The sequence below is a fragment of the Penicillium chermesinum genome, assembly GCF_028974085.1.
Source record: "Penicillium chermesinum strain IBT 19713 chromosome Unknown utg000007l:1.0-2695246.0:1.0-2697696.0, whole genome shotgun sequence".
Lineage (NCBI taxonomy): Eukaryota > Fungi > Ascomycota > Eurotiomycetes > Eurotiales > Aspergillaceae > Penicillium > Penicillium chermesinum.
This window is the reverse complement of record NW_026695317.1, coordinates 1469554-1494786: the sequence shown is the minus strand read 5'-3', so window position 1 is coordinate 1494786 and position 25233 is coordinate 1469554. Positions and strand designations below refer to the sequence as shown.

The window sequence follows — 25233 nt, the reverse complement described above, 5'->3', positions numbered from 1 at the left end:
TTAGCAATCCGCCATCCGCGTCCTTCCCGCTGATTAGTTGTATAGTGGATATCCGCCGGTGCAGAGAGAACCTGCCAGGTCAAGGAAGGTGATCGGCCGAGTGGTCGCCAATGACTACAAATGCCGATACATGAGTGGGCCAGCAACTCAATCGCCCTAACCGGAGCGAGGGGTGCGTGGACGATCATGGTGGAATTCAAATCAAGGTGGGGACCTGCGAGTCCTCAAGGTTTCTCTCCCGGTCTTGCGATGAAATCATAGGGAATGGCAGGCTTCCCAGCTGACCCAATCAAGGCCTTTCCAGCCCAACCTCTGCCGCTGGACGCCCCAGATCGATCGCCACTGATTGTTGCGGTCTGCCCAGTGCGGAGGGAAGACCCGCTCACCGCCGAGGCTCAAGAGGAAAAAAGGTGGTCCCCGAAATTGGAGCAGTCAGAAACTCCCGTAAGCTCGCCCCTGAATAGATCGCCCCGGTGTTCTGCAGGTTTCGATAAGAGGCCCTCCTCCCAAGTCCGCGGACCGGGCGAGTTTATTGCTGATAGTAATCATAATCCTGCCTGCCCAGGTGGCACCATGTATCATGTATCCCATGCTACTTGCCTGGTCTTTTCCTCGGACCTAAATCCCTAGGAATGTCCGAGCCGTACACTTCTCACCGCTGGAATCTTTTCTCTCAGATACCCTGGGTCCATCCGTGCAGGCTGTGGAGCTAGTCTACGTACACAGTGTAAACCACGTCGTTCAAGTGGCGAATGCAAGACGTCGCCGCCACGTGAAGGTAGAGTCCAGGAATTTGACCGATGTTCCAGGGAACCCAAGTCCGGGGTACTGGAAACACGGAGATCTAGATCCACCTGTTCCTGTCCCAAAGACTTACAGTGGATCGGGGAGACCAGGGCAGTGGTAGTTGAGTTTGACGTCTTGGGTATATATGAAATCTAACTTTCCCAGGAAATCGCTGTTTACACACACCTGTTTCGTATCTCGTAGCCACCGGCTCATCTCGCAGGAGGGCACCGGTGCGACTCCAAAGGTCGACTCTCGCGACGAACCGTTCTAGACCCTTTTGCCACCCGCGCCCGCAGCGCCATCGTTCAGGTTGCAGAGGACCCTCTTTCAGGACTTTGTCCCGTCTACACCTACACCTCAAAAGTGGAGAACCTTCCCCCCCCAATACCTTATTCCTTTGGGGCCCTGGCTCATCGGCACAAATGCTTTGAATGTAACTTCGGCCGTGCAAATCGATCTGAAACATCCCTTTCCTTAGGCCATTAAAGGAATTATGCCCATGCTAGCGCGAAAGAGATTCCTCTCCACATATGAGACAGGGGGGGCCTATGATCGCCAACGCCTCGAAACACCCTGCAGAGAAAACTATGCGTCGTACTAGTACCACGTCTCAGGTCACATAGTATCAAAACGGCTATTGAATTTGGGAATTCCGGAGCAGCCTAATTCGCCTGCCATTACCCTGCGCGCTTCCCAGCCACTTACCACCATCACCACGCAAGGAACTCGCACTGGCTCTCAAATGGTCCGAAGTCAAAAACTCTGTGACAAAAGGTCGCGTAAACAAAAGTACGCACGTTGCATCTTCGCTAATGCCAGAAATCTGCGGATGCTATGCTAATGTGCAGATTCCAGTAGGCCGGCTTCTGCAAAGCGGTTAACTTCTCCGGGTGGAGGTTGCGAGAAATAAGGCTGGCGTGCCAACTCAGACGGATGCAGCTGGTTAGCGAGTCTCGTGCATGCGCTCCGACACCGGAGAAAAAGGAACGAGAAACAAAAGCAATTATACGAAATATAAACATCTACCCCGTGATGTACCAATAAGGATCTCTCCCTTGGTCCCTTGAAGCCACGCATATGTAGATAAGGGAAACGAGAGGTATTGGGGCTCCGAAGGTCCTCAGTGATACCACCATCTCAATACGTCAATGGAACACGATCGAACAACCTGTCACCAAGTAACCTCCCTCCGCTAACCGGTTCTCGTATACAATGCAGGGACTTTTGCGGATCCCGCAATCATCGCCCCCGGGCTCCTACGCCATAGGGCAACGGATTTGCGCTCACAACGCATAGTCTCTCTCCCTCCCCCACGCCAAGCCCCATCAAACCCCGGGCCCTGATGCATCACATTGCCGATCTCGACGCCAGGCCCCCGCATGTGGTGCATGGCTGGGAGGTTTCGAGGGTGACGAGCCAGTGAGATGAGCCGCGAAAGCTGGTGTCTCCAGCCCGTGAGCCGATCTTGCATGCAGGGCCGCGGTCTGGGGAAGCATGTCGGACCTGGGATGGGAGCGAGCCAATAGTCTGCGCGCCCGCGTTATTGCTTCTTTCCGGTGCATTTAAGGCTGTTTACCATTTTTGATGGTGGGCTGTTAGCACTGCCTCCTGCTACTTTTGGGCTCAGGTAGGGTTTACTGTCTACACGCTGCTTGCTGGGTGGGGGGTTTTGATGGGCGGTCCTGAGCTGAAGCAGCTGGAGCAGCTGGAGCAGCTGGAGTGTTGCCCCAGTGTCAAAGGTCGGTTTATGTTTCGAGCTAGGACCTCGGGAGGGCCGAAAGTTTAATTAATTGACCGCCTTGTCCGATGGAGAGGGTCGGTAGGTTAGCTTCGAAGAAAGAAAACCCTACTGAACTTCCCCTGCTGAGTTTAAGGCGCTGTTGGTGAGGAGATTCGAGGGTGGGGTCTAGAGATGGTTTGAACAAAATCGTGAGGCAGTAGATCAAGGACATTCAATGTTACTCGTAGTAAATAGTGGTTGCGAGTAGTGTCACGGCTTCAAGTTCCTTAAGCAACACGAACTTTTAAGTTCAGCTCAGATGCCTGGCTATCGGGACGGGGGAAAATTCGTGGGAGCCTAAGTGTCAAGGTCGACAGGTACTAGTACACATGTGAATGTGACATCGAAAGACCTCCAGTTATACTACTCTGCCTGGTAGATACTAGGCGTTGTTGAGTGCACATGCTTGCTTCCAGGACGATGATATGACAAGTACGTAGGTACCAGAGCTTACTTAGACTCAATGGAAGAATACGATCATGAAATCATTCAAGAAAAGGTAACGTTAAAAGGTATCATGTCACTCGGAAACGAGGTAGACCCGTCTCTGTTTGTTTGCTATGGTTCGAATCTACGGCTCGATACATCAGGCCCACAAAGCAGGACGAGACATTTCCCAGCTACTATTTTGGTTAATGATTTTTTTTTATCCTCTGTATGAGGATAACCGACAGACCCAGCACCCCTGTGTAATTACACTTAGTTGGCGAGGTTGTGGGCACGGCGGCGGTCACGCTCCTCAGCAATGGAGAGCTATCAGAAACGTCAGCATACTGAAGGGCGTACTAAATACGAAGGAGTAAAAAGCTTACCTTGACACCCTTGCCCTTGGGGAGGAGACCCAGGGCTTGTCCTGTCCAATGACAAAGACGTTAGCCTCACGGGTGGCGAAGGTGTTGTCAATGGCGTCCTTGATGTGGACGATGTTGAAACCACCATCGTGGCGCTCACGGTGGGTGACAACACCGACACGACCCATGTTACGACCACCGGTAGCCATGACAACAACACCGCTGTCGAAGCGGACGAAGTCAGTGATCTTGCCAGTGGCAAGGTCGACCTTGACGGTGTCGTTGACCTTGATGGCGGGGTCGGGGTAGCGGATACTGTAAGGAGCGCAAGTTAGCAAAACCTAGTTCTGAAGGGTTCGGGGCTTACTGTTTCCCTGGGAAAAGGGAACAGGTTGTTCTATTGTCCTCCGCCGATCAACCAAAGCTTGGTCCAACGACTGAATGACACGGAACTTGTGGAGAGTGTGCACTCACGTTCGCGCATCGTGCGTAACCAAGAATGGGATCCCGCCCTTGCCAAGCTGGACGCGCTTGACCTTGCACAGCTTGTACTCAGCCTCCTCGGCCTGGATGCGGTGGACGGTGAAGCGACCCTTGGTGTCGTAGATGAGACGGAAGTGCTCGCCGGTCTTCTCGAGGGAAATGACGTCCATGAAACCAGCGGGGTAGGTGGTGTCGGTGCGGACCTTGCCATCAACCTTGACCAGACGCTGCATCATGATGGCCTTGACTTCGCGACCGTTCAGGGCGTACTTGAGACTGTCGAACAATTAGTTGGACTGTTATCATTGTGTCTAGGCGGATTATCGTATGGAAGAGTGTAGCGTACCGGTTACGGATGAAGACAATCAGAGGAAGGCAGTCCCGGAGCTTGTGAGGACCGGGGGAGGCCTTGGGGGCATAGGTGCCGGACATTTTGTCCAGCAACCAGTGCGAGGGGGCGCTGAGGCGCTTCTGGTGCTTCTTACTGCAAAGAAATCCTGGTTAGCATCCCCAATTCCCTGTCTCATTTTTTTTCCCGCTCTTGGTCCGCTGCGCGACGGTCGAAGTACGAGGCCAACGATTGAATCAAGCCGATAGGAAGAGTCGGCCGTCGTATTCACGATCATTGCTGCAGGCGTATCAAGAGCGAGAGGAGGCATGGCACTTACGGTCCGCGAGCCATTTTGTCGGATTTGTCGGCGTTGTGGTTGACGGTAAATCGCGATGGAGAAAGGGACGGGTCACGGATAGTGAAATTCGTTTAGCTACTGTGCCGTCCCGTGACCTCTCGGTAACCTACCCTAATAAAATACTAATTAGGATGGTTATATGATTTGTCGCGGGACCCACCTTCCTATTACGGACATATTGGAAAAATGGCCTGCCCCGGGCGCAAAGGACTCGATTACAGATTTGACTTGTGGCAGGTTAATAGTTATTTAGAATTAGCAGGGGAATCTGGATTTGATGATTTGGTATGTATTTCTATACAACTGTGTTGAATGACGCTTCAAAATCGCACTTTTGGTATCTACATTTTAAATGTAACCCTTGATAACGGCCACTTCGGCGTTCAGGATAGATGAGCCTGCAGCACCAATCACGGTGTTATGAGAGAGGGCTGCGAATCGGAGGTCGAAAAAACCACCTGGATTGCCCTCGCGAACACGACCCACACTCACAGTATATCCGCCAGAGATATCACGATCGAGGCGAGGCTGAGGACGGTCAGGTTCGTCGAAGACCTTAATCGCCTCCTTGGGGGCAGAGGGGGCGCCGAGCTTCTGGGCCTCGGACTTGTACTCCCGCAGAGCCTGTTTGACTTCCTCTGCACTAGGGGTAGAGCGGTTCTTGAAGCGAAGCGACACGAATGCCATGTGGCCGTCAGTCACACCGACACGAGTGCAGGTAGCGCCAATGCGCAGATCGGATTGCTCCTTGAATGCGGTGGCCTCGGTATTGAGATCACCCAAGATCTTCTGGGCCTCGTTCTCTAGCTTGTCTTCCTCGCCGCTGATATAGGGGGATAACATTGTCGACAATGTCCATGCTGGGCACACCCGGGTATCCAGCACCGGAGACAGCCTGCTCGGTGAAGACCTCGACCTGCTCAACAGGTCCAAACTTGGCTTGCAGAGCAGCGAATGGGATGACAACACCAATAACAGCACAGTTAGAGTTGCACACTAGGAAGCCTTTCTTCAGACCGAAGTGTTTACGCTGGTGAGGAATCAAGTCCATGTGCGATGGGTTCACAGTCGGAACCACCAGGGGGACGATGGGATCCTTGCGGTAGTTCTTGGCATTAGAGAAGACAGGAATCTCTGCCTTGATGAACTCCATCTCTGTGAGGCTTGTCAGTCTATTGTCTATCGCATGTTTACTTTGATATGGACCTACCAGTCTCTCCGGCGATATCACTGTTCAGACCAGAGAAGACAAGGTCACAGTCGGCGAACTTGTCGGCCCGGCATTCACGGATAACAAGGTTGCTAAGCTTCTCTGACATGGGAGATGACTGTTTCCACTTCACGGCATCCTTGTACTTCTTGCCCGCAGAGCGCTCGGAGGCACCCACGGCATGGAGCTCCAGGAAGGGATGGTCAGCCAGCAGCAGAATGAATCGCTGGCCGACGGAGCCCGTGGCACCTAAGACGCCTGTAACAGAAACATTAGTATTCGGAAACAATGCAGAATTGATTCTATACTAGTAGCATACCGCACTTCTTCTTAGGGAATGACGTCGCCATCGTCAATTAGGATAGTAGGAGATCGAGAGTGACTGCGAGCGGATCAGCGGACTTATCGAATATAACTGCTTTGCTGGTATTTTTTTAAAAAAAAAAATCGAATCGAAGTATATGCAATGGACGACCAGGGGATCAGGGGACCGTATGAGTCAATTTTAAGCCAACCCTTGGGTACCCCGCATGATTAGTTGCAGGGAACCACAAGTGCGCGTGGATGACTTAACTACTTGAGAGGACCCTCAGAATGCCACAAGGACCACGAAACAAGCAAGAAATCCAAATGTACTTACCAATCGAACGTTGATGAGCTGAATTGCTGGTCGAGTCGCGATCGAATGGTGATGTCGCCCCGCGCTGGTCGCTGAGTCACCCACCTGTATCGGCCAAAATTTTCTCTTACTTTATTGGTTCAACAGCCACACTACAAGTTTTGAAGCCCCGCCAGTGGTCCGGAGTCGGACAGTTTACTCCGGAATTTGAAGATGGATTAGATTCGGGTCATTATCCTAGTAAGGAGTCTAGAACTCGAGCTCAGTCCAAAGGCTACTACGACAACGCTCGCTTTACAGTTTCTTCAACAGTCTCAAGCTTCAATCCGAGCAGATCATTGGCAAGGTCCGTGTCTTTCACATAGTTTGCACGGAGACCAGGAATGTTTCCAACCACCATGGCGCGGACCAGGCTAAAGGCACCGTTAAAGTCACCGGCTGCAAGTTGCTTCTGAGCCTCGCTGACTACCTCATCGGTCTTCACACGAGTTACAGACCATTTCGTGCCAGTTTCCTTCTCCAAGGCCCTCAAGAGTTCGTTCTGTGAAGTTTCGACCGAGGCAACGTACAGATACTTGTTGCTAGTCTCCGCTGGGTGCTGCAGGACAGAGACGACAGACTGTCCAAGAGCCTTCTCATTGATAGTGGTGAATCTCTTGTCGCCAGAGTCCCAGATAACAGCAGTATGCTTCTGAAGATCATACTGCAAGAAGCCAGTAGTAAGGCCCTGAGTGGCGCATTAGAAATACTCAAGATACAGAGTACATAGTACCACTTACCCAGTCAAGCAAGCCCGACGTAGCAATCCCAGTCCACGAGAGTCCGTCAGACTCCTTGCTCTTGAGGTAGTCAATGAGGTTCTTCTTCACTCCAAAAAGCGGCAGGAGCTCGATCACAGCTTCATCTTCACTACTAGCAGACAGCTCCGAAGGGATGAACCGCTTGACTCCGGCACGCAGAGCCGCGTCCACGAACTTTTGCTGCTCGGTGAAGCCAGTGGCTCCCACAGTGGATACCACAGCATCTTGGCCTTTGAAAGCCTCCTCGAGACTTGCATCTGAGAAGTCGGACTTAATTGTCTTGACCACTGACGGGAAAACTGCACTGCTCTCCTTTCGTTGGATGGCACTGATATTGAATTGACCGGAAGAAACAAGGGCATCCAAGACCATCTTGCCAATGTTGCCGCCGCCCTTATAATTTTGTTAGTTTTCTCCTCTTTACTTTTTCTCTTTACTGGGCATAAAAGAGCCTTCGTGAAAACGTACCCCGATGATCACCACGTTCTTCAAAATGGAAGCCATTGTTGTTTGCTGCTTCGGTATTGGAAGAGATGTACTTGAGAGAGTTGAAGGTCCGCTTATGCTTTCAAGATGATTTCTGAGTTTATTGAGACCAGATTTATGGGATATTTATCCCTTTTTATAGTCTGAACTTGATCCATGACTTGGTATAGTAACCTTGATGGCCCCGAGGACTCCATAACCGCGTGCATCGCTTTTGGAACTAGTTATGAGGGATGATGACTGAGCACGACGGTCAGGAGCGGCGGCTTGTCCGCTGTAGCCAATCATAAATGCTGCGTACCCAATTTCGCCCCATTTGATCCGAAAAAGGGGAACTCAAAAAAACCAACCGATGCTTAGAAATTGCGGACTTCGAACCTCCGCACCTCCGCACCTCCGCCCTGGCCAACCAACGCAGCATACTTTTTCAGCACGTTCGTTTTGATGCTGGCTGTATCATACTAAGCCATTGATAGGCCCTACAGAATATGGCGCTGACGGGAGAATCATCGAGAAGGTCCTGCCTTGAGTGCCATCGCCGCAAGATCAAGTGTGACAAGTCTCACCCCTGTTCATACTGCGTGAAGATCGGAATCGACTGTCGCTACCCTCCACCAAGGCATTCCAGGGAGAGGCATGTCACTCAAGAAGCCTCTACCTCTATTACCGACACGGATGTATTTTCTCGTATTAAGAGGATTGAACAGAATCTAGAGACTTTTGGGCGGAGTTTATCTCAGATCAGTCAACTAGTGCTGTCAAGTCCGCTCTCGCAACCCCTGGCCCAGAGCAGAGCTGACCTTCAGAGGCAGCGGGAAGGTGAAGTAAGAAAATGGCACATTTCCGTTCCTGTTATTATGATATAGTAACCCTCATCAAGGAGCATGGCAGCTTTACGCAATGGGGTCCACGGAGCTCGCCGTTCAGGGTGGTTGAAAAGAATTCCCTCAACACACCAGCGAGCACCAATACTACTTCTAGTAGTGAAGCCTCCTTCCACACGACAACTATATTATCACTATGGCAACGATTTTTGGAGCGAGTGGATCCTGTTCTGAAGATGATCCACGTCCCAACTACCCAGCAAAAGATAGTAGATGTCGCCACAGCTCGAGTTACTGGCGGTATCGAAATGCAAGCTCTGATAGGTTCTATATGCTACTCTGCGGTTGTCACTACATCAGTTGATGAGTGCTGGCATGAATTTGGCAGAGGAAGGGAAGAAATTCTCGGAGAGTAAGGGTACTAGTACATTTCGCCGCATGTACATTCTTCTAAATTTTATAGATATCGAGCTAGGGTGGAGAAATCCCTCACAGCAGCTGATTTTCTACAGTCAACGGATATGACCCTTCTTCAAGCTTTCACAATCTACATCGTAAGAGCTCCTTGACTGAAACTCTTCAACGAGACTAACAGAATTTAGATCTGCGGAAGGTTCGACAAGAGGGGTCCCGATGTCAAGCATCTAACATCTCTCGCTATCAAAACTGCCCAAAAGAATGGCTTGGACAAAATTGACAGCAATTCAATGCTTTCTCCCTTCGAGAGTGAAATGCGGCGTCGAATTTGGTGGCAGCTGTATACACTAGATGTCCGAAATGCCGAAGACCATGGCTTGGAGCCATGCATATCAGAGCCCTCGGTTACGACACGGCTTCCGCTGAGCATCAATGATTTGAATCTCCATCCCGGAATGAGTGAAATACGCCAATCAAGCTCAGAAAGAACAGAGATGCTATTCACTCTCAATAGACACAATACTAGCACTCTCGTTCGCCGAATCATGTTCTCAGACAGTTTCTGTCAACAGAATGCCTATCCGGTTTTATCGATATCAGAAAAGTGTGATGAGATTGATATAGCCCGAGAAAAGATTGAGGAGCAGATATTAGCTCTTTGCAATCATGATATTCCGGTGGATTACATTACTGCAGCTTCCAGTCGGCTGGTCCTTGCCAAGCTCAAGCTCAACGTGATCAAACCAAAGGCCAGACAGAACCAGCATATCATAACCCAGGAAGGGTTTCGGCGCACTTGCGTGGAAATCTTGAAAAGTGCCCGCGCACTTCGCTGTTATGAGAATGGAAAGCAATGGCTCTGGCTTTTCCAAACGTATGTGGAGTGGGATGCTCTGACGTACCTCTTCATCAATCTATCTCTGGTTCCGTCGGGTAGCACAACCGACTCCGCATGGCAAGCAGCAGAGGATATATACGAGTACTGGAGGAATCATAGCGAAGTTGTCTTCGATGATCGATGGAAACAGATCGAGGGTCTACGCTCGCATGCTTTTTCGGCAAGACAGATGTACCGCGATAATCCAGCTCAATTCGGCCCATTGCCGACTGAATTTGATAGCCCTGGAGGACCGTCAATGATGCTATCGACACGAGTGGAAGAGGCTGGGCTAGGTGGAGGTCATGCTGGCGACTTGAACCTGCAATCTGAAATTACGGGGGGGACGTATAATCCCCAGCCAACAGATGCGATGGGAGTTCAGGCGAGTTCACAAGGCAAATTGACAGAGGCGTGTGCGAATGTACTGGAACCTGGTTCTAGCGTAGACCCTTTGGATATCTCGATTCCTACGACCGGAACATCCTGTCAGTGGAGCGCGGCTCTTTTCGATCGCTATTTTCAAGTGTTAGATTCAGAACAGAACATGGCTATGTCATGGTTATGATCGGTACTATCTCTTGCAAAATACAACTCATCGTCTAGCTCCAATGCTGAGAATGAGACTTTGTTTTTATTTTTCTTTTTTTCTTTTTTTCTTTTTTTCGCTTTCTTAATTCTGAGTGATCCAAGTCTTGAGGGTCGGCTAGAGCTTGTATCTGAAGCTCGGGGCGGTGTTGCCCATATTAGCCAGCTCGTCGGACGTGTATTGATAAACCCGGTCTGCATCTGCGTCTCTCTTTGCGTTCAAGGTGCGGCAAATAAAATAATAGACAATCGTGGTCGAGAACCCTATCGCAGCAAATATCAGGACCAGAATATGGCCCAGTCTGTATCTCGGTGCATCTTCACTTCTGTAGAAGTTAGATGCTGCTGCACCGCCCATGGACCCGAATCCCATTTGAATAGCTAATCCCACAGCTCGTTTTGTATTGGGGGCCCAGTTATTCGAGGACAAAGCTAGCAGACCGGGGATAGCTGCGATGGATGTTATTATGTTTATTCTGCGGCACGTCAAAAGGTTAAAGGTTACAGTTGTACTCACCAGGATAGATTCCGCATGCAGCGATAAAGCATCCAGCGTATGTGAGACCAGGCATGAACTCAGACGGGGCAACTGCCATAATGAATCCAACAATCACAGCAGTATAGCAGCCAAAGGTAAAAAGACTTCGCTGGCCGGTTATATCTGAATAGTATCCTACCAAGATACAGGATATCGTAGCAGCTGCGTAGACTGGAATTGTGAGGAGCTGAGCGATTGCGCTGGAGTAACCTAGTCCGGCAATGATGCTCGGGAGAAAGAGTGATAATGCATATACTGCGACCGCCTAGATACCACACGTTAGACCGTGGTACAAGACGATCACGCTTAGAAACTTACCACTCCCCAGTAGTTCATACAGTGGAAAAGCAGCTGATTACCAAGTCAGTCACCTAGTCACAGTCCAAAGTCAATATTCTTAAACAAACCTGCCAGTCCAGCAACGCCGACGATACGTGCTTCCATTTGAAAGAGTGTTCGTTCCCAACTTGTGCGCTCGTTGATGCGCTGATTTGAACGTAGTTCAAGCTCTCGGCAAGAGCCATCTTCTCCTCTTCCGAGAGGAAATCTGCAGTTGCGGGTTCATCCCAGACAAAGAAGTAGGACGCGACGGCCACAATAACTGTCAAAAGGCCCTCCAGTATAAATCTAGGACGGTGGTTGTTAATGCATATTGGACCTCTATTTCTTGGAGAAACGAGACATACATCCACCGCCAGCCTTCTAGCTTGCCAACCCCGTCCATCATGCTAATTAGATAAGCCAGCAGCCCTGAGAATGCACCTGCCATAGAGGCCGAGGCAAAAATCAGAGCAAGCCTAAATTGAGCATTCTCCCGCGGGTACCTAGCTTCGTGAGCTTTCAGAAGAGCTATTGAAGTGCAGGATGAAGCTCACCACAGTGATACGTAGAACGCGAGGCCCGGGACTGTACATAGCCAAGTTAGATGTGTCGGTAGGACTGGGGGTCGCAATCATACAGAGACCAGCCTCCGTTAGACCTGTATAAGTAAGTAATCAGACTAATACTTCGCTTTGTGTTATATGATGGGGTCCAGACCAAGAAAAAACCGAGCAGCTAATAGTCCGGAATAGCCCTGGACCAGTCCCGTCAGGGTCATAACAACACCTTATCATGGTTAGGATGCCAATCACGTCTGGTCACTGGATGGAGCACAATACCCCCATGCTACCATAATAGATGGAAGCCAAATACTAGGCTTCAATCTAAGCAACAGCAAGTTGCATAATGGCTCTAGGAATGAGTAGGGAAAGAAAAACACCGTGAGGCACCTGGAAGCGTCAGCTATTGCCTGATTTACTTAAAGGGGACATAATCACCAGTTATACTGCTGACCCTCCAAACCCAGGTCTGTAGCCAGTCCCTGGATCTTGGCATTTCCAATATTCCCTGGCGCAGATTAGCGGCGGTCGCGCGGCCAAGAGCTCTTTTGCTTAAACTTGAACACCCACCTCGGTCGAGGAAACTTAGGAGGTACAAAACCGCCAAGGTTGGAATTACACGAAGATCGACTTTGCGCAATATCCTGCTGAGCTCAGCCAGTGTAACCCCTACCGAGTTTGCACTTTGGCAGGCTTGCAGCTTCTCCTGCATCTCCTGGTGAGCCAAATGGTCGTCTCTTTCCGACCGTCCAGAATCCATGCCGGTCATTACGGTTCCGCTCGGCCCTTGAATTGGTCTCTATAAGCAAGGATGTTCAGAAAGCGAGATTGCACAGAGCACGAACAAATTTGTCAGTGTAAGTCAATGGCGGGGGCTGAAAATTCTCTCGTATTCGGCAAACCCCGACTGATCGCCCGGGATCATGGAGAAGCTGGCGAGAAAGGCTTGGGATGATCGCCAAGCCTCCAAAGGAATATGCGGGGAAGGCTGGACTCCCCACGTTGGCGCGCTTTGGGGGGGCTGGGTCATCCCCGGAATGTACGAGATCCTGCCCGATGTCGGCCAGCAAGCCGATTCTGTCTATTCGGAACTGCGTTCTGTCGGCTCTGGAGTGTTATCGCCTCCGAACATTAGAAATGCATCGAGCTACTGGCATAGTGATAGCTACACATCCGCTGCGATGATTCCAGGCCTTTGGACGTTTGAAAATCATAGCTTGATCTAGTGTATTATTGCACGAGGGTGTCAATAACACTACTAGTCCCTAGTCAAAGAGTGCGGGCAATGCGAAAGTTCGTCTTGCATTGACCACATTATATATATCGCACCGACAGCTCGGCCGCCAGAGGACAAATTTATGGAAATGAAAATTCGAATTTGGTCATTCCGTGGTAATATACTAGTGCAGCCAAGGCAAACTGGGAGTTAGATATGATGCGGACTTGGAAACCTGTTATTCATTCAGCAGGCCAGGCGTCATTGTAATGTCTGGTCTACACTGTGTAGTTTCTTTGAGATGGCAAAAGCCGGGGCGAACGAACTGCCAATCCTGGCCAAGCTGCTTCTCATATTGTCAAGAAATTAGTGCCTTTCAACAAGGTCGGTTTCATGGTCTAGTGGTTATGACGTCAGATTCTGAAGTTCTCTTCTGAATCACTTCTTCTGAAGAGCCCGGTTCGATTCCGGGTGAGACCTCAATTTTATTTTTCTCTTTTTTGTCTGAAACCCTTTCCCTCTATTCTTCTTCCCACCAACATAAGTGTACTTCATTTTTCGGGCTGCACTGTCCTTCTGCCGCTCTCTAGTACATGTACTACGTTGCTTTCGTAGCGCATATGTCCGTCACTATGTGGCAATAGTTAGAGTTCGCAGTCGTATCTAAGCAACCAACATAGCCAGATTAGACCGAGACATTTAACAGCTCCGCCTAGCAGGAACCTGGTATCTCTTGGTTCAGCGAAAGAACCACTTAATCTTTATTCAAGTCCACATTCACTCAAACCCTATACAACCCGGTCCACCAACCACTCGAGAGCTTGAGATCGATCGCCCGAAAGGATCCAGCGTAGAGTTAGCTACAGATTGAGTACATGGCAATTTTACCTCTATTACATGGCAATTTTACCTCTATTACATCCCCATCGCACCTTTTTCTAATGTTAGTTATTAGACTGAATTACTAACTTGAGTGCGCCGATTTCCCGAGCAGTGCCTTGACATATGCATTCAAATAAAAAGAGGATAGAGAATGTATGTTCGGTTGTAAGTCGCTACTATACCGTTTCGGAAACGCAGAAAGTCCAAAGCAAGGGACAAAAGAAGAAAACGCCAAAAACATATGCCCCCGTTGAGAGTCGAACTCAAGGCCTCAGCATATCATATGTATGAATACACTTTATTATTTTCGTTAGTGTGGTTTTTGAGAACTTTAGCTGGCAGAAGGCCTTACAGTGCTGCGCTCTACCAACTGAGCTACAAGGGCCGACACATGCACAAGTGTGTGCGGGCATTCCTTTTCTCAGTAGGCCTGTTTATTCAAGCTACACCCAACGCCACACGCCACTAGTACATACATCTTGAATGATAGTCCAGCATGCATTTCCTGCAGTCGCCGGGCCATGTAAGCCACCTTTAATTTCGGTTTTTTGTGTACGAACCATTTATTTTGCCCATAGGTTCCTATATTTACCATGGCAAAGGCCCACAGCTATACTGAATCAATTACCAATGGTATGATGAGATGGAATGGATGCAATAGAAAAGAAGTGGCAGGCCAGGTATACCCTTTCGCAATCGGGGCCTGTATGGGTAAATGCGAGTGCCGCACTCTACCACGGCTATCGTGCATGGGGACTCTTGACTTTATGTCCAATACAGGGAACCCAGGTTGCGAAGGCAGAACACATCTTGGTTTGTGGATCGAAAAATTTGGCTGTGTCCACATCGTCGGTTTCATGGTCTAGTGGTTATGACGTCAGATTCTGAAGTTCCTCTTCTGAATCACTTCTTCTGAAGAGCCCGGTTCGATTCCGGGTGAGACCTCAATATGATTCTTTTTTGACTCTTATTTTTGGCCTACTCTCATCTCTGTTATCCAAACCGTTAACTGCCAGTAGTACTTTGACCGGGGAAGGCTGGGAGCTAACATTCCTTTCCTTTCACCCATCTACTTTCGAACAGTCATGTGCAATGAAGACTCTGAGCCTATCACCAGACCTATTGGGGTATATCGAAGGCTCGTCACACAGTTACTTTAGAGACTGTGCCAGCAATCGCCCATGTAAAGTCGATCCGGCTTGTATTTCGCTCCCGCCAGCCGGAAAGGGTCTTTGATGGAGAAAAGAATAGCGGGGATTTATCACTTCTGGTCCGTCCAAATCAACCAGCATTTTCCTTCGAAAGATGGACCGCTGAGAAGTAGGCAGTAATGAGTAACTGCTAGATTATTCGGCTACAGGAGACACCAACACCAGGAGCGTTGATATCCCTGTTGATTAACTACTGGCCTATGTCACTATTTTTGATCCTGGTCCTTCTCGTTTACTCTACATGTAGTAAGCGACGTGGGAGAAGGAAGGTCCAATCCTAAAGCTACACTGACTCGGAGTCGGCCCCTAAAGACGCTTGCTCAGGTCCTCTGGCAGCAATTGGCTCCTCTGATGAGTCGTTCGAGGACGGACAAAATAGCGGTGTCGGTAGTGATAGGAGATTAGAAGCCCGCTCAGCAGCATAGTACGGCAGCAAGATTCTAAGAGGGGAGGTTCTCATGGATGTAGCAACACGAGTTGGTGTCGCAGCCAGGCCATTTAGTCTCAGTGAAAATCACATTATGAACTCGTTGGATCTGGCAGCTTGCTGGATTCCTTGATATCCCTCAAATTGTGCTCAGGGAGCTGAGTGACTTGAGGTCTTTCGTAAAATTCCTTCACAGACAATCTCGCTTGAGACACCGGTGGGATTCTTCTTCAAAAGCTTCAATCTCACCGTGGTCCCCGCTCTCCCAAGGTTTGGCGCCCAGGTACCTGTGAAATGCAATCTGAAAATTCCATCGTAAATTCCTGATCCCTGGTTCATGACTGGAACCTGAAACCAAGTGAGGATGCTCGCTTAACCAATATACTTAGTTATACATAAAATATCTTAAGTGTGCTGGTCACTATGCAGGTCGCCAGAAGGACTCAAGTTATCAACACCCTTCTGGTGAGAGCGCCAGACATCCAGAGTCAAGAGCATTCTCAAATTCAGTGCGCTGAAACGTATACACTGCGGCGCAGCCATCTGCTTCTATCCAAACTAAGACATGAAGCTGCTTTCTGGTTATCAGAACAAAAGCCGCTCCCCTGCACAACACAGCTGTCAGAATGGTACTGGTTGCTTCTGCGGGTAGAGGACTGGCCGAAAATCATACCAAATCCCTGCTTGACAGTAGCTGGCCATGATAATTAACTAGCAAGCGATCGAACTGTCTTTGATAAGCCAATATTAGTAGCTACGCTAGGGCATTGAGAAGGGCGATTTTGGAGTACAGATGAGGAAAAAGAAAATTAACGGAAGGCAAAAGGAATGAGAAGTATGGATAGATAGGTGGTCGGTAGAAAGGCGAAAGAAGGAATGAGCGAGCAAAAAAAGGTCAAAAAGAAAATTGAGGTCTCACCCGGAATCGAACCGGGCTCTTCAGAAGAAGTGATTCAGAAGAGAACTTCAGAATCTGACGTCATAACCACTAGACCATGAAACCGACCTTGTTGAGAGGTATCAATTTATTGATAATATCAGGAGCAATTTGTCCAGGATTGGCAACAATCCATTTATCAACGTTTGTCTTTCGAATAAGATGGGGATCCATATTCGAGTCTGGCACGACTGTGATTCACACTTTCTAAATGTATTTTCGATTGCTGGAGTTCACGTTTGATCGAGCTGATCGACGCTGCTGCCTACGAGCCATACAGATATGATTGGCAGAAGGGACCTCAGGCCGTTGGCGCAGCAACCCCCAGTCATCCCGTTCTTGCCGCGACCCACAAATGGTGCTAAATTGAAGGCAATAGAGGATTATCAAGACCGCTTGCGACACCTGGGCAGACCTCTTGAACATGGCCCAAGATATTTCACGCCTTGTGCGCGAGGTTGAGCGCGTTGTCACTGCGCCATATGTTCCGTCGTTGCAAGTGCGTGGGAGGTTTGTTGTTGGCGTCAATGTACCCATGGTAACACTTCTGCTTAGGATTTGTATGCGCTTGTGCAGACCGATGCCAGACTAAAAATTCGATATTGGAGTACACAGAAGCCATGTCAGGTCGGCTTGCTAGTTGATGTTTTGGTTGACGCACTATCGCGGTCGCGAATAGCCCTTCCGTTGCTCAGCGTTTTTGGTGAGATGCTGTGACTTCCAAGACGCCAAAGACCATACAACTGATAAAATGAAGGCTCAGAGGTACACTTTAGAGATGCGTTTCTCCGTCGACATCCAGCGACATTGGCTGCTTTCGTCGAGAGGGCTGCTGGAACCGGAGATCCCGAAGTAAGTGCGCTCATATTAGCTCCTCGACTTGAGCTAACAGACCTAGTACATCTCTGTGTCTACCACAATTCTTTCTCAGCCTCTACCTTCAGGCTTCATTCCACCGATGAGAATTGCCGACCTCATTACAATGCTTGTTTCCCGAGTAGCAGAGGAACCACGCGCTGAAAATGTCCTTCCTCTGCACAGCATTATGAATGGCCTCCAAGGCTCTTTGCTCATACGCCATGAGATTCCATTAGAAGTAATGGGAAAAATGCAATTGGAGTTCACGAAGGCCCTTCGGAACTTGGATGATCATATGGGCAACCTCTTATGCCTAGCGACCTTTGCTCGAATCGTATCGCCTCAATGCCAGAACATCGGCAACCAGCACGGACCAGAGGCCCCGTCCTGGCTTCTTAATATTCAACATTTTTTCGGACCAAAGAGAGGTCTCAAGACATTGGACTTGGTTGTCCTCCGTGTCATTTTGGCCTGCTCAGTAAACTGCAACAACTTAGCTCCATCCCAAGCGGCCGAAAGTATCCGACTCGCTATTTGCATCGCTGATGCTATTGATCCGGAGCAAAAGCAGGCTTGGATGTCTACAAATTCGCCGAAGATCGCCAAACTATGTGAGAAAGTAGCAAGAGACGACCTCGATCAGGAAGTCCAGATGATGGTAAGGTTGGGAGCTAAGTCACCCTGAAAGGTCTGCTAAAATATTCTCAGGGTGTGGCTTTCCTATTATGTATTTTCCCCGTCGCTAATTTGCCTTCCCATACCCGGGAGCTTGGCCTTAATGTGCTCCTTTCGAAGGGTAGCCGAGGGGTGATGGGAGTCATGCCCCATCATCTCATACCAAGGCTAGCGGAGTCAGTGACTGTAAGTTGCCTCAGTTGAGAATAGCGTGAGATATGCTTCTCACAAGGTTCTAGCAAACGGACGGATCCGTGATTTACCACCTCTTAAGATTTGTGTTTGAGGCTGTGCAAAATGACGCCTTACCTGACCGTAACTCCCTATCTGATCTCCACTTGTCCGGGATGATTCTTTCAGGGCTTCAAAATTCAAAGTCTCCTGTGTTATCTTCTGCAATTCTGGACTCGGTCTCAACCCAGCAGACTATTGCGAATATACTTGAGGCCTTCCCGATCGTTTCAAGCCAGGCGCAATGTGAAGGCCTAGAGACCTGCCATATTGCTAAAGTGGAGCTGCAAAACAAAATCTTGCTAACATTGTTTGAAATCTACTTCGCAGCAGTATTGACCCGCAGTGGCGATGATCAGGGTGTAATTATGATGAAAGCCTTTGTTGACCGATCTGCGAGCTCCCTTAGCAATGGCATCTGCCGATTCTCAGTCTCTTGTCAAAGCAGCCTCCGAGGCCAAGCCTCGTTGAACTCCCTTCCGAACCTTCCGTCCTCGCAAGTTCCTCGCGACTGGCGTACTTGCATCACAGAATCATTCAAGCAAAATGCTCAAGAATCTCACCAAACTTTGATGGAGAAGATTGAAGAAGTTTGCTATGACCTGGAGCGCCGGTGCTACGAAGTCGAAGCCCCTCTACGCCTCGCAGAAGCCGAGTGTGATAGAAAAATACTGGAGACAGAGGTCCTTCTGCGCCAAAAAGAGCAACTGGAGAAGAAACTCGAGGAGGCTGCGCAAGTGCTGTCTGACCTGAGACAGGAAGTAAATGACCAGGAAGAAAATACGGAGTCTATGTCTGGCCAAATAAAACAGCTGTCCATGTCGCTTAATGCCGCAAGAAGCCAACTAGAAGCGCAGTCCAACCACAGCGAAGAGATTATTCGGCAAGAAAAAGAACAGGCCCGAACTCGGGAGCTGGACTTGATTGCAATTTCCACTGAAAAAGATGATCAAATCGAGGATCTTCAAGAAGAGGTGCATCGACTTCACTCCGAGAAAGCACAAGTACAACAAGCCTTAGACAATGCTGCAAAGGAGCAAGCCATCTTGTCTACCACTTTGCGACATGAAGTAGCTGAGCTGAAAGAGCAACTTGAAAAAAGCTCGCGTGTTAGCGCTCGCAAAGAAGATGAAATCAAGCGCCATCAAGCCGACGCCGAGGATATGCGAATGGAAATGGAGACGATGAAAACAATGGTGGGATTGTCCCATTAAAGATCAACAGGAGATACAATGCTGATACGCACTAGGCTGAGCAACAAACACTTGAAGCTGAGAGGTTCCGCTCTACTTTGCAAGAAGTGGAAGCCAAGAGTCGACTCGAAATGGGAGAATTGAAGGCCAAGCATGGGATTGAAAACAACCAGGTCCATGAAGAGGTACGTCTAGGCCCGGCCTGTGGGTTCCGACAGATTGCTAATTTCTAGCTAAAGCTGGAGCATGAAAAGGAGAAGAACGAGCGCCTACTTTCAGCCATGCATGAAGCCACACACAACGCAGCAAACGAAGTTCAAATGAAGAACAAACACATTGCCCAGTTGGAGCGCAAAGTAGGCTTCCCGTCAAAAGTATTCTTAAGCCACCGCTAACCTTGCCCCATAGATTCAGTTGTTGCATGATGAAAGGGCGGCCAAAGCTCGAGAATTCTCAGAAGCGCAAGAGCACATCGGGCGTCTGATGAACGTCATGGGGTTTGTCCCTCAGCAGCAAATACCCGCAACATCAAGCAAGCATCAACGGGCCAAAAGTTCCGAGAGGAAAAGCTCAAGGGATACTGGGAAGCAAGCCTATGACGAAGAGGAAACTCACCTAGCAGAGTCTTTTGATACCATGGCTTTTGATCCCCGAGAGCGAAGTCCTAAGCGACCCAAAGGAAACAGCCTCTCAACCAACCTAGACCAGCTACTGCCTCCTAAGACACCCTTAGTACCGAGAAAAAAAAATGGGCCCGAGCACCGAAAGCCCCCAAACCCCTTCCCCTCGGAAGCCTCTTCAAGAGATGTGCTCCAACAGCTCCAAGAACCCCGCAAAATCGATATCAAGTGAACTCAAGTCAACTCAACCCGTGTCGAATCGGCCACAGGTAGACGTGATGGGGGCAAATCATCTCCAGAACGTTGATCTTGCGATGGACCTGGAGTTCTCCCAGAGACTTTATTTTCTCAAGTACAGCGTTCACAGGATCCCATGACCAAGCAGCCTCATAATAGTGGAAGCCATGAATCAAGTAGCGAAGAAACTGGCTTAATACTTCACCTAGATTACCCTATCTGTCACATGGCAGATATTAAATATAAAGCACACTGAGGTCAAAATCCTTCCCAATACTTATAATGCAGCCCTATTCAGCGCGTGAGAACCCCCTTGGAAGGATAGACTGCTCTTTCCGTAAACTAGAATCTTCCGTCATTACATTCATTGAATTAATTGAGATATTTGCGTCTCATGTTATCTGTTTGCTTGGCTCACTGAGTGAGTGAGCTTGACTGAAGTTGGGTCTCACACTACTGGAGGGGACTCTGCTAACCCTACGGAATAAGCCGTCACTATACGGAGGCCGCCACCTCACCTATAAGTTAATCATTTCGTCAGATTCGTATTACCTACACAATCCCTTTCCCTGAGGCCTAGAGATGTCCTCGATACAAACGAGCTTCTGTGTAAGCCACGTGGAATTCGCCTTGCTCATCCAGGTTTCCGAACGTCCCAAGGGTCACCCAATACAGCGCCAGCCTTGAAAAAAAAAGCTCTCTCCTTGTCCATTCCCCGTTCCACCTTTGCCTCTCATAATGGATTCCACCGTGGTTGCTTCTTCTACCTTGATCTCTCCAGACTCCCTATCCATTCAGTGGACGACATGGAGGAGCTGGGAGTCGGTGGCAATTAGCCTCCGGGGGATTCCTAGAGAGTGCAACACCAAGGACATATGGGATGCCTTTCACAAGGAAGGGTCGATTGTGGCAATCGATATCTGGGATGACAGACATGGCGAACGATCGTCGCGGGGGAGGATCCGATTTCGGTGAGTTAAGTTACTACTCTTCAGAGTCGTAGCGAACGTCCTGAACTTGTGTTGATATTAATGCATACACCTATATAGGCCTCCTCCTTTAGAGGACTTCTGGACTCGTGGACCATATGTGATCAGGGCACGCAGTGGCCGCATTGCTGCCATCTCTCTCTTCATCGAGTTCAACCGCCAGCCACTGGCTGTACCCAGCCCCGTACAGCTAGGGGTTTTCTACCCCGCAGAGTTTGTCCGTGACAAGCCATCTGACAGTTTTAATAAACATCGAAGGCTAATTTTTCTTTTCATGTATAGGAGCTGCCACTTGTAAAGATCGACTTTGGCATCTTTTTCGGAGCGTCTACGTTTTGTCCACTGTCTTCCTTCAAGGAATCAGCATCACCAAAGCTGGTCATCGATGCAAGGCAGCGGAAAATATTCCTATTTTTCAAAATCCCAATCCAGGTCATTCATACAAAGCATAAGGTTGTGACTTCTCAGTTGCCATACCGCTTCACCATTCCGTTCTTTCAACTCTCTCAAATCTGGCGAACGGCCAGCCGCGACGCTGAAGGAATTTCCTTTATTGCCAATTTAAACTCACCTCCAATAGTCCACCGCCGAGTATTGGACATTCAATCCACAGTGAAACATGACACAATCTGGAGGGACGGAGATTCCTGGTATCGCCAAACTAACGTGGCCGACCGGCCGTGGAAGCAAGAGAAGCAGAAAACAAGCTTGCATCAAACCGGGCAGGCCATTGATATCGGTAAGTTGGCCTCACAGGGCCTATTTGCACAGAGCTAATTTCTATTTTTCCTAGGTCGCTGGCATGTGTTTGAGATGACCTTCCCCACCGACATTGGCAGTGATAACATGCAACTCGTGTATGATATCTTGAAGGACCATAACATCGTATTCAAGGATGATCAAAAAGTTGAAAGACGGTATCAGCGTCCAACTCCTGTCTGGGACTGGATCGACACCAGCGCAGCTGAATACAACAAAGCGTCCTCAGATACTGACTCCATTGGTTGGTTTGAGGATATGTTGACCTTGGACTCTCGTCAGATTCATCTTCCGTTTTCCGTGCGGTACCAACTTGAGGTCTGCATTTCGCAGAACATCCTCTCAGAGTTCACAATGACCCGTGAATTTTTACTGAGGTTACTGAGAATGAGAGAAGCAGCAGCAACACAGCTCCTTGAACAGGTTGCCACCTGCAAGCGCGCGTATGCTGATCCCATGGATATTTTCAGCATTACGTATGCAAAAGGCGTCACCAACTCGAAAATCCCGGCATATTGTTGCTTCATGCGAACTGCTCGGATCACCCCAACCACGATTTACTACAACACTCCGACAGTTGACATTTCCAACCGGGTGACTCGACGCTATCGCGAACATGCTGACCGCTTCCTTCGAGTACGATTCACAGATGAGAAATCTAGAGGACGCATCATGCCCACACCCACAAGCAGCGATGATGAAATATTCACTCGAGTCTGGCGAACACTCAAGAATGGCATCATGCTAGGGAGACCGCCACTATGAGTTCCTTGCCTTTGGGAACTCCCAATTTCGTGAACACGGGGCATATTTCTTTGCATCAACGCCGCATTTAAAAGCGTCTCAGATTCGTGGATGGATGGGCCAGTTCAGTCACATCAAGAATGTCGCAAGGCATGCAGCTAGAATAGGTCAATGCTTCTCGACCACTCGTGCTGTCGTGGGCTGCCCTGTCGAAGTAAAGAAATGTGATGAGATTTCTCGTAATGGGCAGTGTTTTTCTGACGGGGTCGGCAAGATCTCCAGGTTTCTTGCGCAGATGACCACCGAGGAACTCAAATTCCAAACCATTGCTGGAAGATATCCGTGTGCATTTCAGTTCCGGTTGGGAGGCTCCAAAGGCATGCTGGTGGTCTCTGACGACCCTCAGCCTAAGGAGGTTCATATCCGCCCCAGCCAGGACAAGTTCCCGTCAGACCATACTGGCCTGGAAATCATCCGTCATTCTCAGTATTCTCCGGCATCCCTCAACCGCCAGCTGATTCTCGTGCTCTCCTCACTGGGAATTCCAGATGCAATAATCTGCAAAAAGCTCAGAGGGATGCTAGAAGATCTTGATGTGGCAATGGAGAATCATCACGGTGCGATAGAAACACTCAATAAGCTCATCGACCCCAACCAAATCACCGCCTCTCTTGCTCATGTACTTGAATGCGGCTTTCGGCGAGAAAAGGAACCGTTCATCAACTCTGTGGTCGCGTTATGGAAGTCATGGCACATGAAGTCCGTCAAAGAGAAAGCAAGAATTGTGATCAACCAAGGCGCATCTTTGCTCGGTTGCATCGATGAAATAGGAGTATTGAAAGGCCATTTCGACAAAAAGATTCCGAGGGGCAATGCGTCCTATGATGAGAGAGTTGCGGCTCTCCCGGAGATATTTGTCCAAATCGATCTCAAACACAAAGACAGGGCCGACACATTCCAAATTATCGAAGGCATATGCATCGTCGCTCGAAACCCGTCTCTCCATCCTGGTGATATTCGTGTGGTGCGGGCTGTGAATCGACCTGAGCTGAAGAACCTTCACAATGTAGTTGTGTTTCCACAGACAGGCGATCAAGTTATCACAAGCATGTGCTCCGGTGGGGATCTTGATGGGGATGACTACACCGTCATATGGGATCAGGACCTTATCCCCAAAGATTGGTTCGTCAAACCCATGAAATACACCAGTCGAAAAGCCCCAGACTTTAACGGCAACGTGACGGTTAATGAAATCATCTCATTTTTTGTGACCTACATGAAGAATGACTCGCTTCCTCGAATAGCCCATGCCCACATGGCTCTTGCTGATCGACTTGAGAACGGCGTTCTCGAGAAGAAATGTATGCAGCTTGCACAGCTGCACTCAGACGCGGTAGACTATAACAAAACAGGTGCTGTGGCCATCATGACCCGCGATCTGGAACCCCGCTTGTGGCCTCACTTCATGGAAAAGAAACACAAGCGGCCTGAGCAAATTTACCACTCTGAGAAGATCCTCGGCCAGCTGTATGATGCTGTCGAAGTGCCCGACTACGCACCGAATCTCAGCCTCCCTTTCGACGAGAGAGTCCTAAACAGCCCCTATGCCCCTGCAAGTTTGAAGTGGACCGAGCTTGCCACCCAGCTAAAATCTGAGTATGATGCAGCCATACGGCGTGTAATGGCGCAGTATGAGATTCAAACAGAGTTCGAGGTCTGGTCCTCGTTTGTCCTCGGCCACAACCAGCTGTGTCGGGACTACAACCTTAGCGAAGAGCTCGGCCGAAAGAATTCCATATTGCAAGACGGTGTCCGTCAACAATGCTATGATAAGGTGGGGAGCCGAACAATGGAGAGCATGGCGCCCTTCGTCGTCGCAGCTTATCGCGTCACAAGCGAAGAGGTTAAAGTAGCACTCCAAGAGGGGGCGAACAACAAAGGCCAGACTAAGTTTGACGATGCGGAATCAGTCGATAGCGAAGACCTCGATAGCTCTCCCCAGACTCCGCTGATCAGCTTCCCCTGGATATTCAAAGATATCTTATGCCAAATAGTCCAAGGCCGCATCAAAGTTCAAAACCCAGATAACGCAGAGCTCGATACTGGGAAGATGTACAGCCATGCTGATGTCATTGCTGTCCTTGACGAGCTTCAAAAGTCCCCCGAGAGCGGCGTCATTGAAGAGGGCTCGATTTGGAAGAATGTGGCTGCTACTGGTGGCTCTGATCCGGAAAGGGATAGTGACCCGGGGAGTAAAGTCAGCGACAAAGATCTACATACAGGGGAGAGAAATGACATTGTGGAGGCTGAGGATGTGTCGAAAACCAATCTCCCTGCCGTGGAGAAGCTACTAAGTTTGATCGGTGAAACAGATGCGTGATTTTTCCACGTGCATACTTTTTGCTGGCGTCGATAGCCACGGGTTACGCGCAGGGAGCCGTTAGGAGAATCAATACTTGCTGTTGCGTGAGAAAATAAATAC

The 25233-nt window shown here is 49.3% G+C and overlaps 10 protein-coding genes across 10 annotated transcripts; 5 read left to right on the top strand and 5 right to left on the bottom strand.

Moving 5' to 3' along the window:
- Positions 1–3268: 3268 nt before the first annotated feature.
- On the bottom strand, positions 3269–4525 carry N7468_009285 (40S ribosomal protein eS4; the record flags this gene model as incomplete). The annotated part of the gene is made up of 5 exons (XM_058478581.1): positions 3269–3322; positions 3390–3675; positions 3835–4119; positions 4190–4327; positions 4512–4525. 5 exons carry the CDS (start codon positions 4523–4525, stop codon positions 3269–3271), a joined length of 777 nt encoding a protein of 258 aa, XP_058326911.1.
- Positions 4526–4880: 355 nt separating this feature from the next.
- On the bottom strand, positions 4881–6092 carry N7468_009284 (aspartate-semialdehyde dehydrogenase family protein; the record flags this gene model as incomplete). Its single annotated transcript, XM_058478580.1, is given in 4 exon segments — positions 4881–5392; positions 5403–5687; positions 5743–6000; positions 6062–6092. The coding sequence occupies 4 exon segments, from the start codon at positions 6090–6092 to the stop codon at positions 4881–4883; spliced, it is 1086 nt and encodes a 361-aa protein (XP_058326910.1).
- A 546-nt stretch (positions 6093–6638) lies between these two features.
- On the bottom strand, positions 6639–7665 carry N7468_009283 (aromatic alcohol reductase; the record flags this gene model as incomplete). Its single annotated transcript, XM_058478579.1, has 3 exons — positions 6639–7088; positions 7141–7554; positions 7630–7665. 3 exons carry the CDS (start codon positions 7663–7665, stop codon positions 6639–6641), a joined length of 900 nt encoding a protein of 299 aa, XP_058326909.1.
- Positions 7666–8479: 814 nt separating this feature from the next.
- On the top strand, positions 8480–8887 carry N7468_009282 (fungal specific transcription factor domain-containing protein; the record flags this gene model as incomplete). Its single annotated transcript, XM_058478578.1, has 1 exon — positions 8480–8887. The coding sequence occupies one exon, from the start codon at positions 8480–8482 to the stop codon at positions 8885–8887; it is 408 nt and encodes a 135-aa protein (XP_058326908.1).
- Positions 8888–8992: 105 nt separating this feature from the next.
- N7468_009281 (fungal specific transcription factor domain-containing protein) lies at positions 8993–10333 on the top strand (the record flags this gene model as incomplete). Its single annotated transcript, XM_058478577.1, has 2 exons — positions 8993–9025; positions 9074–10333. The coding sequence occupies 2 exons, from the start codon at positions 8993–8995 to the stop codon at positions 10331–10333; spliced, it is 1293 nt and encodes a 430-aa protein (XP_058326907.1).
- Positions 10334–10471: 138 nt separating this feature from the next.
- N7468_009280 (uncharacterized protein) lies at positions 10472–11660 on the bottom strand (the record flags this gene model as incomplete). The annotated part of the gene is made up of 5 exons (XM_058478576.1): positions 10472–10803; positions 10871–11156; positions 11210–11242; positions 11299–11518; positions 11578–11660. 5 exons carry the CDS (start codon positions 11658–11660, stop codon positions 10472–10474), a joined length of 954 nt encoding a protein of 317 aa, XP_058326906.1.
- A 360-nt stretch (positions 11661–12020) lies between these two features.
- On the bottom strand, positions 12021–12541 carry N7468_009279 (uncharacterized protein; the record flags this gene model as incomplete). The annotated part of the gene is made up of 3 exons (XM_058478575.1): positions 12021–12190; positions 12227–12280; positions 12343–12541. The coding sequence occupies 3 exons, from the start codon at positions 12539–12541 to the stop codon at positions 12021–12023; spliced, it is 423 nt and encodes a 140-aa protein (XP_058326905.1).
- A 4328-nt stretch (positions 12542–16869) lies between these two features.
- N7468_009278 (uncharacterized protein) lies at positions 16870–20254 on the top strand (the record flags this gene model as incomplete). Its single annotated transcript, XM_058478574.1, has 9 exons — positions 16870–16944; positions 17001–17148; positions 17203–17297; positions 17344–17961; positions 18012–18164; positions 18218–19405; positions 19459–19587; positions 19642–19758; positions 19811–20254. 9 exons carry the CDS (start codon positions 16870–16872, stop codon positions 20252–20254), a joined length of 2967 nt encoding a protein of 988 aa, XP_058326904.1.
- Positions 20255–20997: 743 nt separating this feature from the next.
- N7468_009277 (RNA recognition motif domain-containing protein) lies at positions 20998–21864 on the top strand (the record flags this gene model as incomplete). Its single annotated transcript, XM_058478573.1, has 4 exons — positions 20998–21230; positions 21309–21465; positions 21531–21704; positions 21829–21864. The coding sequence occupies 4 exons, from the start codon at positions 20998–21000 to the stop codon at positions 21862–21864; spliced, it is 600 nt and encodes a 199-aa protein (XP_058326903.1).
- A 3-nt stretch (positions 21865–21867) lies between these two features.
- Positions 21868–25131, top strand: N7468_009276 (RNA dependent RNA polymerase; the record flags this gene model as incomplete). Its single annotated transcript, XM_058478572.1, has 3 exons — positions 21868–21987; positions 22062–22721; positions 22756–25131. The coding sequence occupies 3 exons, from the start codon at positions 21868–21870 to the stop codon at positions 25129–25131; spliced, it is 3156 nt and encodes a 1051-aa protein (XP_058326902.1).
- Positions 25132–25233: the final 102 nt, after the last annotated feature.